The sequence below is a fragment of the Propithecus coquereli genome, unplaced genomic scaffold (genome assembly GCF_000956105.1).
Source record: "Propithecus coquereli isolate 6110/MARCELLA unplaced genomic scaffold, Pcoq_1.0 Scaffold671, whole genome shotgun sequence".
NCBI lineage: Eukaryota > Metazoa > Chordata > Mammalia > Primates > Indriidae > Propithecus > Propithecus coquereli.
The window spans coordinates 722289-741600 of record NW_012152741.1 but is presented as its reverse complement, the minus strand read 5'-3'; the positions used below and the strand labels follow the sequence as shown (position 1 = coordinate 741600).

The window sequence follows — 19312 nt, the reverse complement described above, 5'->3', positions numbered from 1 at the left end:
TCCTAGGGACAAATTCAGGCTACATTTTCCAGTGTCCCTTGCCCACTGTCTGAGTTCTAGCTAATGGAATGTGAGCAGAAGTGATGTGTGCTACAGCCAGGCTTAGCTCATAGAAACCTCTGATATGGTCTTTTCCTCTTCTGGCTAGCTGGGATGGAGATGACAACAGTACAATGATGACTACCATGTTTTGAAGATAGCAGACTCTCTGGATAGAAGGTGCTTAGACCCCTAAATCATCACTTAGAAGAGGGAGCCCAACTATTAACACCTGTTTTGGAATACTACAGGAACAAGAAGTAAACTTGTACTGTCTTAAATCTCAGAATTTTTTTTCTGTCCCCAAAAGCTAGCATTACCTTAACTAATACATAAATGAGCACCAGCATTATTATAAAGCATTGCAATGGTTTATTTCTGTAGGTGGGAGTCATGGTGAGAGATCATGAATGGGCTCTCTGACGGCTCTCTGATTTCAATGAAGATGATAGAATCACCTCCAGAGAAAAGTTGGGTCTGGTTCCTATTATGGACAGCAAGCAGATCCATAGCAGTAATCATAATGGTTTGACCTGTGGAAATCTGTAATAGTGGTTTCCCTAGGACCAAAATAGATGGACGGTCTCATGAAGTCCTACTTGTTATATAACCAAAAAACTTCTATTCTAGCAAATGGAGGCCTGATCTAGTCCCCCAAAATGTAGAGTCCCAGCCTTTCCCCTAGTTTACAGACCAGAGCCCCCTGAATGAAGCAGAGAGTCCATTTGAAGAAGGACCTTACTATACTTTTCACATGTATGCATAGTGAAATCTCCCTCCTTGCTTTCCCCATAGGGACCTGCAGTCACGGTAATTGTACACTGGGGACAGGAAATATCCAGGCCTTTTGAAATAGACTTGTAATTTGTTCTGAGTTAACATCAATCCCTGGCAATCCAGATTGTCACTGTGGTCCACCAGAGTAGGATCAGGGCGTACATGAAATTTCAATCTGAGTTTTTCTTATGTTGGGCCTAGGAGAAACCCTGTGGTGATTTCTCTAGTTCCTGGATACGTTTTTGGAATACACACAGTATAGACGGCACAAAGGGAGGACTACAGCAGAAGAACAAATTAGTGAATGGAGATGTCGGATTGAAGACCTCTTCTGGAATTCAACAGGAAAGAATAAAGAGATATAAAAAAAAACATTTTTTAAGACTAAAAAAATGGAAGATAAAATTGGAAGTGGCAACATTCTGATAATAGGAGTCCCAGAAGCAGAGAAAATTAAAAACGGAAAAGTGGATCTATTTTGTGAATGCCTGAGCACAGGACTCCAAGTGACCTGTGCAAGCTGAGTTGCATGGTGAGCTATGTGTTAACTCTCCTATCAAGCCATGAAGTTATCCACATGCAGCAGCACTCCACCACCAAATAGACTAAGTTTATACAAGCAGGTCTAGAAGACAGAAGTAAGCTGCCTAAGCCAGTGGATCATACTCCCATCTGCTACACTGCCATCCCTTTCTCACCCACAGGTGGGGCCTCATGAGTCGTTCCCTGTGACCAGGTGACTAAGAGATACAATATTCAAGCTTGGTTCTGCATATGCTAGCACCTGCTAGACATAGCTAGCTGTAGTGTTACAGCCCCACTTAGGGTTGATCCTGAAGGGAAATTCTCCCAGTAGGAAAACTGCCTGGTCACAGAGATGATCAGAGGTATAGACAGATCTCCACTGATTCACGAGTAGTTGATAATGATTTGGCTAGATGGTCAAGGACTTGGAAAGAACAGGATTGAAATATTGTTGATAAGGAGGTCTGAGGAAGAGGCATATGGATGTCACTCTTGGAATGGGCACACAGTGTGAGGATATTCATGTCCCACACAAATGAGCACCAAAGAGAATCCACTGTGGAGAATCTAATATTTTTTCTTTCCCAAGCCCACCCTCCCAACTGTGGAGGATCTCATTCAGGTAGACAGGTAGGTGTCCTGTTCTGTGGATGCCAGTTAATCTCTATCTTGTCACCCTTTTCCATGCCCAATGGACTCCCGAACAAAATGGCCATGGTGGCAGGCATGGAGGTTATGCATTGGGCTCTGCAATACAGACTTCCACCAAGGCCAATCAGGCTATAAGCCACTGCTGAGTGCCCAACCTGCCAACAAAAGCGAAACACCAAGCCCCTTTATGGAATTATTTTTTTGGTGGCAGCTGATTACAGAGACAGAACACAATGAAAAGAAGCCATTGGACTCCCAAAATTCTACTGGCAGGAAGCAGACTGGGAAAAGTGCTCAGTTGTAAATATGTGCTACCTTTCATGAAAAAGGAAAGAAGGCACAGAAGGTAGAACCAAGAACCCAGAGGGCAGAACCAAGAGCCGTGGGGAAATATTCCTGGGCCTTGAAATCTAATCAAGGACTTTCATTTTCCTAGCTGAATTTCAGAATTGTTATAGACCAGTGACGCCTTTGTGTCTCCCATTTTCCCTCATTTTGAACTAGAATGTCTGTAGTAGTTATCCTATGCCTGTTCCACCACTGTATGTTGTGTGTGTTGGGGACAGATAACTTGCCTGTTAAGTTTCACAGATCTAAAGATGGAGAAAAATAGTACTTAAGGAGCCATACTTAAGGAATACACCTAAGGAGACTCGTTCACACATGGACTTGATTTATATGATATTTATATGATGCTGTAATTGGATGAGACTTTTAGAGACCTTGGGAAGGGTTGAGTGTATTTTACATATGGAAGGAATGTGAATCATCAAGGACCAGAGGGTGAACTATGGTACCCCCCAATGATTCCCACCTGCTGGTATTGATACCCTTGTGTAATCCCTTCCCCTGGAGTGTGGCCTGGACCTAGTGACTTTTTTTTTCTTTTCTCTTTTCTTAGACAGCCACAGAGCTATGAGTGACTTACGTCTAATGAACAGAATATTGCAAAAGTGATGGGATGGCACTTCTGAGATCGGGTTATAAAGATTATGACTTCTTTCTTACATGTGGGCACTCTCTCATTCTGTCTCTGGCTCATCTCACTTAATTGCTCTGATGAAGCAGGCTGCCATGTTGTGAGCTGCTCTATGAAAAGATCCACATGGCAAGGAAACTAAGAATGACCCCCAGCTAACAGCCAGCAAGAACCCAGAGCCTTTGGGCCAACAACTCGCAAAGAACTGAAGTCTGCCAACAGCCACGTGAGTGAGTTTCAAAGCAGATCCTTCCCCAGTCGAGCCTAGAGATGACTGCAGCCTCAGCTGACACCTTTTTTTTTTTTTTGAGACAGAGTCTCACTTTGTTGCCCGGGCTAGAGTGCCGTGGCATCAGCCTAGCTCACAGCAACCTCAAACTCCTGGGCTCAAGCAATCCTACTGCCTCAGCCTCCCGAGTAGCTGGGACTACAGGCATGCACCACCATGCCCGGCTAATTTTTTCTATATATTTTTAGCTGTCCAATTAATTTCTTTCTATTTTTGGTAGAGACAGGGTCTCGCTCTTGCTCAGGCTGGTCTCAAACTCCTGAGCTCAAACAATCCGCCCGCCTCGGCCTCCCAGAGTGCTAGGATTACAGGCGTGAGCCACCGCGCCCGGCCTCCCAGCTGACACCTTGATTGCAGGCTGTGAGAAACCCTGAAATAGAAACTCAGCTAAGTTGCACCTAGATTCCTAACCCACAGGAACTATGAGATAAATGTTTTGTTTTGTTTTTTTGAGATGGGTTCTCATTCTTGCTCAGGTTAGTCTCAAACTCATGAGCTCAAGCAATCTTCCCGCCTCGGCCTCCCACAGTGCTAGGATTACAAGCTCCTAGCTGAGATAAATGTTGTTTTAAGCCACTGAGTTTTTAAGGTAATTTGTCAGGCAGCAATACATAACTAATACAGACAGGCATGGAGGTTATGCACAACCTCAGCAATATGAAACCTACCAAGGCCAATCTGGCTATAGCACTGCTGAGTTCCCAACCTACCAACAGCAGAGATCAACATGGAACTCCCACTATGAATTATTTCTTGGTGGCAGGTTGATTACTTTGGATCTCTTCTGACCAGCACAGGCCTTAAGTTTCACAGAGACTTGGTAAAAATCCCAGCTCTGTCAGGCTGACATGCCTGGGCCAGGCCTGTTCTTCTAGGGGTCCATTTCCTGTGTGTCTGTCGCACCAGGATTAACGGGTCTGTCTCTCCTCCGTTTTATCTCATAAGGCTTGGCACCCAGGAGGGGGTTCACAAGGGGCTGCTCCTTTCCCTTATCCTAGATCATGAGTGCTCCAGGGTCAGGGATCCTATCTGTCTGCCCTCTAACCCCTCTTCTCCCATTACCACAACTTCAGGTCTTCTGGGAAGCATCGTTAGTGTCTGTACTGCAGGACCCTATTGACTATGGACCTCAGACCCCAGGCCCCCCTCCCATGGGGTGGCACCCTGTACCAAAGAACCCTATGCCCTGCAGAGAAAAGAGAGTTCACATGCAGAGTGGGGCTCCTACTACTGCTCCTGTCTCCCTCTTTCTGAGTCCAGACTCTGTGGGCCCCTGGCCTGGAAATGGAGACAGAGGACTAAGGCCTGGGCCTTGCCTTCCTCCAAAGCTCCCAGTATGGAGAGCTCGGGGGTGGGAGGAGAGACAGACCCATTAATCCTGGTGTTTCAGACAAAATAGAGGTACTAAGGAAGGAGGAGGAGGGGGTCAGTTGGGCCTGAAGGAAGAGTTTGAGTAAAGTCCTTAGTAGAAGTGATGTCTTCCCATCCCCTTGTCACCTGTAGACTCATGAACCATCCTGAGGGATGTGGCGACATTTTGGAGGATGCAGCAGCAGGGTGGTGTGTCTATAGTAGAAAGTGAGACTTTGAGGTGAGAAGATATCCTCTACTTTCCTGACCTCATTGTCTCGATCCCCTCATCTGGGGGTCCTGTGAACCAGTCGCTCCTCCCTTTCTAGGGGAGTGTCTGAGAAAGGGGGACAAATCTGGAACCAGAGAAAGCTCTCTGGAAGAGATTAGATTTGATCTGGGTCTTGTAGGATGACGGCTAGGGCCTCTCCTGCATGGGAGCACCTCCCCCTGTGAAGGGGGCAGAAAGTGTGTGTATGAGAGGTTAGGGTTAGGTGCCAAGATGGGTAAGACTATCTAAAAACTGGTGAGGGATGGGCCCATACCCTACAGCTATGGTCCCCAAACCCCGGGCCACAGCCCACCCAGTACAGGTCCTTGGCCTATTAGGAAACGGGCTGCGTACCACCACCTGAGCTCTGGTACCACCTCCCCTCCATCCACGACACCCCACTCCCCCACCCTCGGTCCGTGGAAAAATTGTCTTCCATTAAACCAGCCCCTGGTGCCAAAAAGGGTGGGGACCACTGCCCTAGAGGACCCCCACCCTGGGCCCAGCAGTTCTCTGGCCTGGGAGTTGCTCCAGGTTGTAGGCATCATCTCTTCCTCTCTTATCCGGCCACTTCTTCCCACAGCTGACTGCCTCAGAGTAGGGAGTGGTGGTGAAGTGCCAACATTGAACTCCTTCCTGCTCCCATCCCAGCTCTCACACCTGTCTCTTCTGTCATCTCCTCCAACCCTCTTTTCATGATCACATCCAAGGAGTTGGACAGGTAAAAGGCCAGCCTTTTCCCCTGGATTGCGACCTCGTGTCAAACTGGACCCAAGACAGGGTTGTCCACTGGCCTCTGCCTCTGCTTCCTTCTACAGCCCAGTGTCTCAACTGGAAGACTGGATGGATGAGGCAGAGCTGAGACTTTCCCAGCAGTCAAAGCTGCCAGAAGAATGCTTTCTCATTCATCACTAGGTTCCTATCAACTGAAAATCTTGATAGAACAAAATGAACCCATAGAACATTCAGCTGAGGAAGAACAAAATAAGAGCGGCAGTATGCTAAGCTCTTGATCAGGACCTAGCCTTTAGCCTCCATGCAGACCCCTGAGAGCAGGGAAAACCCTTGAGGAGCCAGGCATGATGGGAAGCTGGCTGGCTTAGCAGGGCCTCCATGTTCTTGCTTCCTCTTCTGTATCCTCATATCATGGGCACACTCCAAACACAGAACACTCAAGACCACAAAGAATGGTTCTTAGCCTTTGGAAGGTCAAGGATCCCTTTATGAGTCTGATACAAGCTGGTTAGTCTTCTTGCCAGAAAAACGCATGCATGCAAACACCCACAAAAACACATAAACAATCTCTGGTGACAGTCCTAATTTAGTCCACCATCCTCGTCTTATAAGACTTTGGGGCCCAGAAGGGAGATCTTTCCAATTACTCTGGGACCATTAATGGGCTTGAAACCATTATGGTAAGTGAAAGAAGCCAGACACAAAGGATCACATATTATACGATTCCATTTATATAAAATATCCAGAATAGGCAAATGGGGGAGGTGGGATGGGGATACCTAAGGGATGTGGAGTTTCTTTTTGAGGTGATGAAAATGTTCTAAAATTTCTTTTGCAGTGATGGTTGCACAACTCTGAGAATACACTAAAAGCCATTGAATTGTACAATTTAAGTTGGGTGAACTGTATGGTATATGAATTGTATCTCAATAAGCTATCCGAAAAAAGTGAACTCAGGGGTTGCAAATGACCACACATCTGAGCTTTAGTCCCCATTCGTCGGGGGCAGAAAGAACTTGTAGACAAAAATCAGGGAAGGGTCCTTGAATGTGGCATATGGGTTAGACAGGAAAGCATTCTAGAAAGAATGAGATTCTATATATAATCTTGATCTTAAGGGCACTGAAGCATCATGGAAGGTTTTAAGCAGTGGTAACACAATCAGATCTACACTTTAGAAACAGCCCTCCGAATCACTGAATTGTACATTTAAAACAGGTGAATTTTGTGGTATGTATATTATGCCTCAATAAAGCTATAAAGAAAAAAAAAATTCCCTTTGGGTGCTAGAGGAAGGTAGACAGGAGGGCACAAAGCTAGGGGAGGCTGTGGTACAGTTTAGGTGGAGGTGCCAGAGCCCACCTATTTAACTTTGGGGGAAACTGCCTTGGAGGTGGAGTCAGGGAAGGATCGGGATGTCTTGGCCAAGGTTAAGGAGAAGCTGGCAGAACTCGGTTTCAGAAGCCAGAGCTCCCTGGCTTCAGCCCTAGTGCTCCCGCCAGCACTACAGCTGCTCCACTTACAGGTGATGGAAGCACTGTTCTCCCCTTCCAAGAGAAATGCACTTCAGAAACATGTTTCCAAAAAATGTTTCTAAGGGTTTTATTTCTAACAAGAGGAAAATAATAAAATAAAATTAAAATAGGCTTCGGTTGGAACCAAGTTTCTTGTTTTGCTTTTTTTTCTTTTGAACAAATTAATTACACACCAACAATCTTCTTTTATTACAACATGAACCCAGGAGGAGGAAAGGAGACAGGGGAGGACAGGGAAGGAGGATTGAGGTGGTTGTGAGGACAAGCACCAAAAGCTTTCTTCAAATCACAGGGAGCCCTGTTCAGCTCCCCATCCAAATTCCTTTAAAATAAAAAACTGTGAGCACAGCTATGTGAAGTTTCCTCCTCCTGGGTGGAACAGTCAGGGGAAGGGAGAAGGAGGGAGGGAGGAAGGAAAAGAGGAGGGGAGGAGAGTGGGGAGGGGGGTTAGTGTAGCATGGCCTGGCCAGGGCCAGAACTGGGGAGAGAAGGGAGAGGAGATTCCCCCAGTTTGCATATGCACTGGCCTTGTCTCTGGAATGGTGCTGGCCCAGCCCCAGCCACCCCCCTGCCCACCTGCCCATCCGTCTGTCTATCTGCCTCAGGTGTCTGGGAATGCTGGTTAGAGGCTACCAGGGAAGGGGGACTCCAGGGGCCGGCCCCCAGGAGCTGAGGTCTGAACAATACCTTGGAGTCAGAATATAAAAGTCAAGGGATTCAGGGGCGGGCAGGTAGGGGGGTGGCCATCCCCACTACCCGCCCACCTCCCAAGAAGCAGGCTTGATGGTCAGAAAGAGGATCCTTGAGGCCGAGGGGGATCTCTGTCAGGGTCTGTGCTAGGCTCAGCCACTGTCACAACTGTTGCTGAGGTGGCTGCTGTGGGCTGGGCAGCTGCAGCCGGGGAGTCAGAGTAGAGAAAGGGGCCAAAGCGCCTGAAGCAGCCCCTGGCGCCGGTTCCAAGCCATTCTGGTTCTCCTGGGTGCTGGGGCTGTCAGTGGTGGGGAGGGATGTGGGGGGACCTTCACCCCCAGTCTCCTCCTCCAGCTCCTCCTCCTCTTGGGCCTCCTCAGCCTCTGGCCCTGAGCTCCGTACCCTCTTTGGCTCTAGCTCCTCTCGGGCTGGGTCATCGCCCTCCCCACCCCGATCCACCTTCCGCCGCCGCCGCCTCTCCAGGGCCCGGCCCCGTGCCCGACTCCCATGGCGCTCTGCCTTCTCCAGCTGTGATCACAGATAGGCAGAAAGACAGGTTATAGACCAGTGGTCAGGCCTGGACTCCCTACTTAGCCTGACCTCCTGGCCCGGCCTGTGACCCCTCTCCTCACCTCTAGAAGTGTGCGGATCCTCTCCAGGTCTGGAGACTGTCCAGCCTGCAGCAGCTGCCAGATGCTGTGGTTCTCATCCAGGGTCACCTCAAGCAGGTCCCCTTCCATCATGAGTTCCTCCAGGGGGGCCCGGGTTGCCTCAGGCAGCTCCAACGCAGGGCCATTCAATTGTGGCAACAGTGAGGACAGCAGCTCCAGATCTGGGGGGTTGTGGGGATAAGCTGGATTAGAGGCTGCCCTTGGTCTTATGGGTCACTCTGGTGTAGTCAATAGCCTGCCCACACCACACCTAGACCTACCTCTCTTACCTGAGCCCTCCTCCAGGGCTACCTTCTCAGGACTGGTCACACTGTCTCCATTCTCCAGCAAGCCCTGGACCTGCCAAGGAGAGCAAGAATGGGTAGGGGTAACTAAACTGAAGAACCAGGCCCTATTTTTCCTCCCCCAGCCTTGAACTTGGGGCCTCTACCTCCCGGAAGAAGACGGCAGACACAGGCCATCAGCAGGGAACAGTCTAGGGATCTGAATGGATGCAGGATGTGGCAGGGAGGCTGGGCCAAAGGAGGCTGAAAATTGGGGGCCAGGGGCAGGGCGGAGCCTAAACAGGGCTAGGGGCTAGGAGACCAGAACTTGAGAACAAAAGCTGGGCTGCATAGCTCACCTTAGGCATATTTTTGCCACTGCCTTCTCTGAGTGGGTCAGAGGCAGGGGCTGAAGGGCAGGTAGAGGGCTCCTCAGGCCTGGGTTCAGCCTGTAGCCGTTGGCGGAGCTCAGCCAGCCGTCCCAACAGAGCAGTCACATCCTCAGAGGCCAGGGCCTGTCTGGCACGGCCCTGCCAGCTAATGGCCCTCTCTGTGAGGCATTGCAGGGCTTCACCCTCGGGCAGTCGCACAGGCAGTCTCTGCAGGGCTACGAGCAGTGCTAGGATGGTCTCTAGGCGCGGGCGCCGTGAGCGCATACACAGTGGACACAGGAATTTGGTGTCCCATTCCCACCAGGCCAGCAGTGGGGATGAGGTGGGGTTGGGCCTCGGAGAGCTGAGGAGGCGGGGCACCGACACACACCGCCCATGGAACCAGTCCTGACACAGGTCACACTGCAGAGCTCCCACCCCAGCTGGCACCTGCCCACACACACAGATAGAGGTTGCAGAGGAGGCTGTGGTTGATGATGCCAGTGGACTGGGCTTGGCTGAGTTGGTGCGACGCAGCTGCAGGATACCCTCCTTCTCCTTCTGTTCCCCCTCCTTGAAGGCCACGATCTGCCATGCCCAGGACAGGAGAGTAGGTCAGTAGCCTATCCCCTCCGTTCTCTGGCCCCCTTAACACCACACTCCAAAACAGGAGAACTGAAGCTCAGGAAGCAAGCGGTCTGCCCATGGTCACCCGGCTCAGACACTCTATTATTGCCAAGCTCTTCTCCCCATTTGTGTCTAAGCTCCTTACCACAGAGCCTGGGTCCCTGAGGTCCTGCGCAGACAGCCCCAGCAGCTCTGTGTCAGATTTGTACAACCCCAGCTCCTTCTCCATCCACCGGCTGCGCTTGGTGCTGTCTGAGCCAGCATCTGCACACGGGCAGAGCACCTGAGGCAGGCAGACAGAGGGGGAATGACTAGCTTTCTCCCACCTCCCACCGCCCCCTAGTACCGCCCCCCAAACCCACATTCTCATATGAGCTATCTCACAGCAGCCAGGCCAAGCCCAAGAGAGGCTGTGGGTCAAGGTCCCAGGCCTCACCTCCAGCAGGGTGTAGCAAGAATTCTTCTTGAGGAAGGTCTTGGAGGCCTTCTCCCTCCAGGAGTGTGCTGTCAGTACCTGCAGCTCCAGCTGTCTCAGCTCCTCCAGCCCCACAGGTAGGTCTCGGCCCACAGCCACAAGGCCCTCCAAGTCATCCAAGCAAGGGTAGTGGTCACCATTCTAGGTACAAGGGCGAGAGAAAGCTCAGTTCAACTTGCCAATGTCTACTGACTACCAAGTAAGCACTCTATGCCTGGCCCTGAGCTGGAAAGATGGATTAAACTCACAGTCTTGAGGCAGAAAGATATTACCTGTAAGATCCCAAGATAATATCCTAAGGAACACCCACCTGCCTCTCCCACAATGCCTGCATCCACTGATTGCCTCAGCACCAAGTATCCAGTCAATTTCCAAGACCACCAACCAGTTATTTTGCTGTGGTTTGCCTCCTCTCCTCCATGCCCTGCCCTGCTCCACTCCGACATCACCTGCCTCCCTGGCCCACCATTCTCATCCTAACCAGCGCCCTCTCTTCCTTGAGGCCAGCACACTACTCCTCCTCTCACACTGCTCACCAAGCACATTTACCTCCCCACTATGTGCTGGGCCCCATTCCTCTCTCTAGCCAACCCATGCCAGCAACCCAGCACAACCCAGTGTATGTGCCATCTCTTCCCAGCCTGGGGCGGAAGGTGGGGGGTGCCAGGGTCCTCACTTGGATCTCATCCACATCGGCAATCCAGGCCCGGGCTTTAGCAAGAGCCTCCTTGAGAGCCTGGATGTTGGGCAGGTGAACAGGGATGTTTTCTGCTTCACGGATTATGGCCTCGAGCGTGGCTGGTGGATGCTTCTGCCTAAAGGTAGGGAAAAAAGACAACTCAGTTTGGTGTGGTCTGCCTGACCAGAAGCCCAGCCTGACTACCAGAAATATCTACTGGGGCCCCTTGGGCATTTATTCCTGCTGCCACTTGGGCCTACTTGCTTGTACTCTGCCTATGGGTGGCTGACAGTCCCTGCTTTCCTCAGATTGCACATACCCAACTTCATCCTACTGCCATTGCTCTTGCACCTCTGCTTGTCTGCCAGCCTGTTGGCCTGCTGGCAATGCCTATGCATACACAACCTGTGTGTAATCTGTTGCTACAGTTTGTAGGATTGCTCTGTGTGTGGCATCTTTCTACCAACATCTGTCCATCTGTCTGTTACTTCTGCTTCCATGCATGTGCACAGGTCAGCCTGTAGGGCTAGTTCTCTGTATACCTCTGTATCTATCTCTGCTTGTATGTGCATATGGAGTTAATAAAAGGACAAGATAGGGAACAAAAGAGGGGAGGAGAGTCACTACACCAACAGAGGAGTGTGATGGTCAAGGCCACCCATGGGAATCATCTTCAGATTCTCCACTCTACTTTGAAGGCTGGAGTAGGGTAGGGAGGGGAAGAGGCTGGACCTACCTGGCCTCCAGGCAGAGGTGGGCTTTCTCCTCCCAGCGTTCAGCAATGGTCAGCAGCTCCTGTAGCTCAGCCCGGGCCTTATCCACAGCAGGGCTAGGGGCTACACTGGCACCCGCGACCAACAGTCCCCGCATGACAGCCAGGGTGCCCCTTCGGGCTGAGGGGGCCAGTGTGCGTTTCACCTCATCCAGCCATTGTGCCTGTTCCACCTGCCGTTGGAGCTGCTGAGCCTCAGGCACCTCCACCCCCAGCTGCTGCCCCCTCTCCAAGAGGGACTGCAGTAGCCCTGGACTGGAGGGTAGCAAGGCCAGGGCCTCACGAGCCTCAGCCTGGTAGGCTTCCACCTGTTCCAGAATACCCTACCAGAATACAGGATGAAGAACAGATTCCTCAGCTGAGCTCACTTAGGGGTGTCACCACTAGATACCCTTGCCCACCTATCTTCTTACCCTCTAAGCTTTTGGGAAAAGGAAACCTTACATAGGCTGGGCTCTCCTTTTCCAAGCCCTAAAATTAGTACTTCATAACACTGACTGCTCATTAGAATGCCCTGGGGAATTTGTTAAAAATGTAGATTCCAGCCGGGCGCGGTGGCTCATGCCTGTAATCCTAGCACTCTGGGAGGCCGAGGCGGGCGGATCGTTTGAGCTCAGGGGTTTGAGACCAGCCTGAGCAAGAGCGAGATCCCGTCTCTACTAAAAATAGAAAGAAATTAATCGGACAACTAAAAATATATATAAAAAAAAAATTAGCTGGGCATGGTGGCGCATGTCTGTAGTCCCAGCTACTCGGGAGGCTGAGGCAGTAGGATCGCTTGAGCCCAGGAGTTTGAGGTTGCTGTGAGCTAGGCTGACGCCTCGGCACTCTACTCCGGGCAACAGAGTGAGACTCTGTCTCAAAAAAAAAAAAAAAAAAAAATGTAGATTCCTAGGCCCCAATCCTAGAGATTCTTAACAGGGGCTGGTCAGAAATTGGTGCTTTATTTAACTCTCCAGAGTACTTTGCTCTCAGAGCACCAAGAGACCCTCGGCCCTAAAAAATGCTATGCTTAGCCTTTGCACAGACCCTCATGCTCACACCAGCGTCTGCTGCCGTCTCCATCCCGCTTCTATTCCACCTTCATGAACTTCACTCAACTTTCCAGGCCCAACAAGCACCCCTGCTGCCTCCTTCTCCTCCACCTCCTCCAGGAAACTTGCCCTTGACCCTGTATCCTGTATTCATACCCTTGCCAACTGCCCCTCAAATCCCATTTCTAAGAGGCAGTCACTAGACTCTTGCCTCACGCCTCCATCTCTTTTCACACATACGCATCCTGTCTTGCCCAAATACTTGAAGCATTTGAAGGGAGCCAAGAGTGGCCTGCCGCTCAAGTCCCCGATCTCCCGATCCCTCAGCAACACTCCAAGTCCACCCCTTCTCACCTTGACATCCCCGATCTGGTGCATGGCACAAGGCAGGTTGTTCATCTGGTCCAGAAAGGCCCGGAGCTCAGCCAGGGTCATCTGTAGACCAGCCACCCTGTGAGGGCTATGGAATTTCACATGTGGGGTTCCAGGTCCAAACCCAGTCCCCTCCCTCTGTCTCTGTGCTAAGACCCATCACCTTTCCTCACCATACCTGTCCACCTTGATCTCACATAACTCAGAGTTCCCCCAACTGCCTAGGTTACAGGGAGGGTTTTAAAATATAAGCATGTTCATATGATGAGGAGAAAGAATTTTAGAAGATGGAAATATATTGGGAGCGGGGGAGGAGGGAGCTTAGAAACTATGCTGAATGGTAACGGAAACCGGACTTTTCAATCCATCCTCTACTGTGAACTCTAAAGCTGTACAGCTGTGACCAGGTTTACACATCCGTGTCCTGTTCTTGCCCCTAAATCTCCCACAACTCCTCCCTGCCCACAAAATCCCTCAGCCTGTCTCTCAAATCTCCTCCAGGTACTGACAGAAATAAACACTTCTAGCTTTCTTATCATGGAGGCTCTCCTCTCCATTCTAAGTTGCCTGGTCTCCTTGCCCTCCCCAGTACCTCCCAGGCTATCTCACACTGCAGTGCTTGGCAGCTCCCTGCTAATGTCCAGTCTGCCAAATGGTATTCAGAGTCCACCCCATGTAGCACTTTTCCTAGGTGCTGGATCCTCAGCAGGCTATCTGTGCCCCAACACCTCACGCTGCCATACCCAGCTTCCTGGCCGCTGACCAGTCCCAGAGCTCGGGACACACAAGCCTCTGCCTCGCTCAGGCAGTTCTTCAGTTGCTGCAGCAACTCACTGTTAGGAAACCTCCGCTCACGGGCCTCAGATTCTAATGCCCTCAGCTCTTCAAGGCCTGGAGGGAGAATAAGGGCAGCAAGGAGTACGCAGTATAAGACTAAAGACACAGGAAGGGGGTTGAGGGTACAGAAGAAAATGGAATAGAACTTGCCTGTGGAGTCCCTCCATCCCCCCATCACTCACTGCGCTTCCGCCCATCCTCCACCTCCAGGGCCACTCGTACTTTGTTGGCCCAGGTGTCAAAGGACTCAGCCCGAACCTTCAGCTTATGCAACATAGCAGGGAGCTCATCCAAGGTGTACCGATACCTGGAGGAAGAGGGCAGGAGACAGCATGTCCGGCCCAGTTCCGCATCCTCCTCATTGCCCCACTTCCTCCAGGTAGGCCTGTGCTCACCGCAGGTACTGCCGGCTACTGGAGCACTTGCAGAGGTCGTTGATGTGGGAAAGGCAGACAAGGCCATCTGGGCAGTCGTAGCAAGCCAGGGCTGACAGGAAACATGTGGTCTTGCACTTGATACACTGGCGCTCGTCATCTGGGAGCAGCTCAAATGCCTCTCGCTCAGCCTCTGTGACGCCCTGGGGCCATTCAACCCACAAGGGTTACACAGACTCAGAACAGAGTAGCAGAATCCTCCAGCCACCACAGCGCCCCACTTCAGGCCCAAATCTATGCCAAAAGTCATGGGGTTTACGAGGCTGAGGCAGAGAATTTTCTTTTTTTTTTTTTTGAGACAGAGTCTCACTCTGCTGCCCTGGCTAGAGTGAGTGCCGTGGCGTCATCCTAGCTCACAGCAACCTCAAACTCCTGGGCTCAAGCGATCCTTCTGCCTCAGCCTCCCGAGTAGCTGGGACTACAGGCATGCACCACCATGCCCGGCTAATTTTTTCTATATATTTTTAGCTGTCCAATTAATTTCTTTCTATTTTTGGTAGAGACAGGGTCTCGCTCTTGCTCAGGCTGGTCTCAAACTCCTGAGCTCAAACAATCCGCCCGCCTCGGCCTCCCAGAGTGCTAGGATTACAGGCGTGAGCCACCGCGCCCGGTCAGAGAATTTTATAAAAGAATGAAGATTCCAATCAGCAGAAAGGGCCTTGTGGATAAGAGAAGGTGAGGAAAGTGGTGGACCAGAGCACCAGAGAGGGGACAATGTGTGGAAGTGGCCAAGGGATGGGCCTGGCTAGTATGGAGGGTGTGTCCTGGGGAACAATGCTGGCTTCCAGGCTGCTAAGCAGGCAGAAGACACTGCATGCACATATATAACTTAGAAAAATTCAGCTGTATGTGCTTGTGTCCAGGGTTTAAAGATACAATCTTTTTCCCAAAAATATGGCTTCCAAACCTAAGCCAATGACTCCACCTGTTGCTTAGATGATAACTGTACCATCCTTGTTGGGTTGTTATGAGGATTAACAAACATAATGCAACTAAGGACTTAGACAAGCATTTTAGCACTAGATCAAGTGCTTGACAAATGTTTACTGTTATTAGCTCTAATTTTCAGATGAGAATATATATTTCACAGGCCTATATCATTTTACTAAGGAGGTAACTAAAGTCTCAGAAAGTATCACTAATTTGCCAAAGTGAGGATTTGACTGCAATCAATTTTGACTCCAAAGCCAGAGACTGTTCTAAAATGAAGTCCTTAGGTTTTTTTGGATCATGGACGGAGAACTGTATGCAAACTATGAGTCCTCTCTCCAGAAAAGTACTCAAACACACATCCACAATCTCTTACAGGATTCTAAGATGAGGGTGTCCAGAACCCTTCTCTGAGCTAAGGGCCAAGTATAAAGAATTCTGAATGGCAGGATGAGAGGGTCTATTCTCCCACTTTGCTTTAGCTCCTTTCCATAGCCTGGCACAGCCACAGAGCCAACATTTAACAACAGCACAGAACAGAGAGAGAAAATGATGCCTAGAAAAGCCAGTAACTCAACTACCACCGCGACTGAGGCCCCAGACTTGCAACACGACTGTAGCTGTAATTCTTCCTACAGCCCACACTCACAGGAAAGTTATAAATGAGCTTTAAAATGAGAAAGTATTGCCCTGAACAGGCAGCAACGGATCCTTCGGGACCAGCATTCCTTTGTAATGCTATGGAGGACTCTCACTAAGTCAATTACCTAACTGGGTAAGTGTGGAGCTTGAAGAAGGTGGCTGAAACTACACAAGTGAACTTTATAGCTCCGTAGCAGTTTCCACACACACATACACAACTGACACATTTATGAGACATCTATTAAAGTAGGACCACCTTCTACTTGGTAATATTGTTACCCTGGTTTGAGTTACTGAACCATCTGAATGTAATAAAATGGCATTTCCTAGGAAATGTTATATTTCAATTTCTTCATGTATTAATATTACCAATAACAGCAGCTGCTACACTGCAAAGGCAGCAAGACACTTTGACATAAATTACCTTACTCTAGCTTTATAACTATCTTGCAAGTGAGACATTTATTCCTATTTTAGAGTGAGAAAGTGAGACTATGAGAGATTAAGTAACTTGATAAGGTCACCCAGATAATCAGCAGTGAGGGTTTCATATGCTGGTCTATCTTGTTGTGCCATTTAAATAATGATGAATACCTGCTATACCAGCACCTGATATGGGTCAGTTACTGAACAAACATTATCTCTAATCCATTCAACTATCCAAAAAGAAAAGCATTATCATAATCCCATTTTTCAGATAGGGAAACTGACAGTGAAGTAAATTGACTTGTCCAGCATTGCTGGTAAAGGGTACAGCAAAGAATGGAATGTGGTTTTCAATCCAGATGCTTCTAGTTATTTTTACTACACTCCAAGTGTAGAGGCTACATTTTCTCCTTCTGGGAACTGCCCTTGCCTCTCCCCATCTCCACTGGGCTAGGGTACCTGACCTGGGGTACTCTTCCCACCACCCACCTTCTCCAGCAGGGCCTTTCGTAGACGCCGCTCCTCCTGCACCATGATGAACATCTCCTTATGCACAGCTGCCGCCAGGTTCAGGTCTAGCTTCTCTGGGCAGGCAGCCATCTTGCAGATTAGCTCCTCATGGGAGAAGACGCAGTATCTTCGGAGCCGCCGGTAGTGCTCAATGCACTGGCGCCCAGCTGGCAGCTGTGGATAGGTTCAAGGTTGACTGTGGCCAAGTATGGAGGCTGTGGTGCCTCAGCTTCTCCACAACCCTCCTGCTTCTCCCCACCAGTCTACCACACTCTATTCTCACCCAGTCGGCAGTGCAAAAGTTGACGGCCTCAGCAAAGTTGTAGCCTTGGTTGAAGCCGCTATGGTAAGCACGGGGGAAGGTGATGACGAATTCTCCTGCACACTGGTTTGTGCGGACAACCTGAGGAAGAAGAAAGGCGAAGGCCACTGAGATCGAGGTTTTCTAGTCTGTAGACCTGATCTAAGTGCAGGGTCCTTAAGGAGACAAAGGAGACTCTCAGGGAACATAGTCTGACAACAGAATCCCAGAACCTCCAACTTTGAAAGGACCATTGGTCTCTGCCTTCAAGGTTTTGATCTGTGTTGACAGATAACGAAGATTTGAGACTCAAAAACATACATATCAAAATATTCCAACTTCCTTAGTAACTTTTATAAAAATTATAAATATCACTTTTCATTAAGGTTGCCAAGCTTTTTTAGTATTTTCATCAGTCACATAATGCAGTTTTAAGAATCATATGGTCCTGTAATATGCTGAAATAAATAAATAAATACTCAAATGGTTCCGTAAGATTTGTTTTAAAATCAGCAGGTCCTGCCATTCTTCCCTCCCCCCAGCCAATATTTTCACCTCTTCTGGTTATTTTGGCATTGACCTTAATAACCTTAAATAATATACTTTTAGACTATGTTAAAAATGGCCTATTTCTCAATTTGCTTAGTTTTTTATGCATGTATCCCTAACGTCTGACAAGTATCCAAATCTCCCTCCCATCGATTTTCATCTTTCTGTAGCAGTCTCTCATGTGGCCTTCTGATCTGTCCCAATCTGGACCAGCTGTCCTCCCTGGATTGTCACTCTCCTGTGACAGATCTCCTGTGTCCTAAATCCCATGTCTTCCTCTTTCTTGGTTTATTCTTTTGCTATGCTCAAGCACCTCCTCCAATAGCTTGAGAAATGGTGGGAAGAACCTATTTTTTTTAATGTCTCTATTCTTCTCACACTTGACTGCATATAGAAATCTAAGATGAAAATCATTTTTGAAGGCATTGCTCTAGTCTTCTAGATTCCAGTGTTGTTGTTGAAAAGTCTGAAGTCACTCTGATTTCTTTCGTTTTTTTTTTTGGAGACAGAGTCTTGCTCTGTTGTCCTGGCTAGAGTGCAGTGGCATCACCATAGCTCACTGCAACCTCGAACTCCTGGGCTGAAGTGATCCTCCTACCTCAGCCTCCCAAGTAGCTGGGAGGCATGGGAGGATACAGGCATGTGCCACCATGCCTGGCTAATTTTTCTGTTCTTTGTAGAGACAGAGTCTCGCTCTTGCTCAAGCTGGTCTTGAACTCTTGAGCTCAAGCAATCCTCCCACCTCAGCCTCCAAGAGTGGTAGGATTACAAGAGTGAGCCACGGCACCCAGCCTCTGATTTCTAATGTTTTGAATTAAACCTGTTTCTCTCTCAAGAAGCTTACAGAATTCTTTTGGTTGCAGTGTTTGATGTGGAAATTTCCAAAATATATCTTGGTGTAGATTTATTTTCATTCATGTACAGAGTAGGTCCTTTGATTCTGGAAACTCAGTCCTTTGGTAATGAAAATTTTCTTAAATGATTTCATTCTGTTTTCATTTATTCTCTTTTTATAACTCATATTATTTTAATGTTGACCTTCCTAGACAAATTCTCTAATTTTTTTCTACCTTTTCCCATCTCTTTTTATTCATTTTGTGGGAGATTTCCTCAACTATCTTCTAAGCTTTTTTTGTTTTTCACTTTTGCTACTATAATTTTAATCTCCAAGAATTCATTATATTCTTAGCATGCTCTTTAATAGCTCTCAGTATATTCTTTTTAATAATTTCATGCTCTTATTTGATGTTTGCAATATATGCTTATCTCTGAAGATATTGATGAAGTTTCTTTTCCTTTCTTTTGAAGTTTATTTCGCTTTGCCTAGCCTCTGTTTCTCCAAGTTGCTTTCTTTCTGTTTATTTGGTTCTATTTTGTTTTCTAGGGTTTCCTCAATTGTCTGTTAATCTGTGCTGCCAGCTTATATTTAAGAGGAAGAGACAAAAAAGCTGAATGGAAGCTCTGAGTACATAGGTGAACCTTGTCAACTGTGAGTTTCCCCGTAGGGTGATCTAGCTGAGCCACTTAGTTTGGGAAACTCTAGGTCTTTCCTGTCAGGCCGGTCAGATTCTTCAGAGA

The 19312-nt window shown here is 48.8% G+C and overlaps 1 protein-coding gene across 2 annotated transcripts in view; it reads right to left on the bottom strand.

The window, feature by feature from the left end:
- Positions 1–7193: 7193 nt before the first annotated feature.
- The window catches only part of KDM5C (lysine (K)-specific demethylase 5C), a 31598-nt gene continuing 19479 nt past the window's right edge, over positions 7194–19312 (bottom strand). Inside the window, exons 13-26 of one of the 2 annotated variants that reach the window (XM_012660637.1) lie at positions 17168–17287; positions 16864–17058; positions 14338–14519; positions 14125–14249; positions 13849–13996; positions 13088–13193; positions 11664–12022; positions 10925–11063; positions 10210–10389; positions 9919–10056; positions 9135–9734; positions 8773–8851; positions 8474–8673; positions 7194–8369 (exon numbers count right to left, since the gene is read on the bottom strand). In XM_012660637.1, coding sequence (XP_012516091.1) covers positions 8004–8369; positions 8474–8673; positions 8773–8851; positions 9135–9734; positions 9919–10056; positions 10210–10389; positions 10925–11063; positions 11664–12022; positions 13088–13193; positions 13849–13996; positions 14125–14249; positions 14338–14519; positions 16864–17058; positions 17168–17287 — 2937 coding nt within the window. In that variant the 3' untranslated portion in view covers positions 7194–8003. The remainder of the gene's footprint in view (positions 8370–8473; positions 8674–8772; positions 8852–9134; positions 9735–9918; positions 10057–10209; positions 10390–10924; positions 11064–11663; positions 12023–13087; positions 13194–13848; positions 13997–14124; positions 14250–14337; positions 14520–16863; positions 17059–17167; positions 17288–19312) is intronic. The other variant, XM_012660638.1, reaches the window with a different exon arrangement.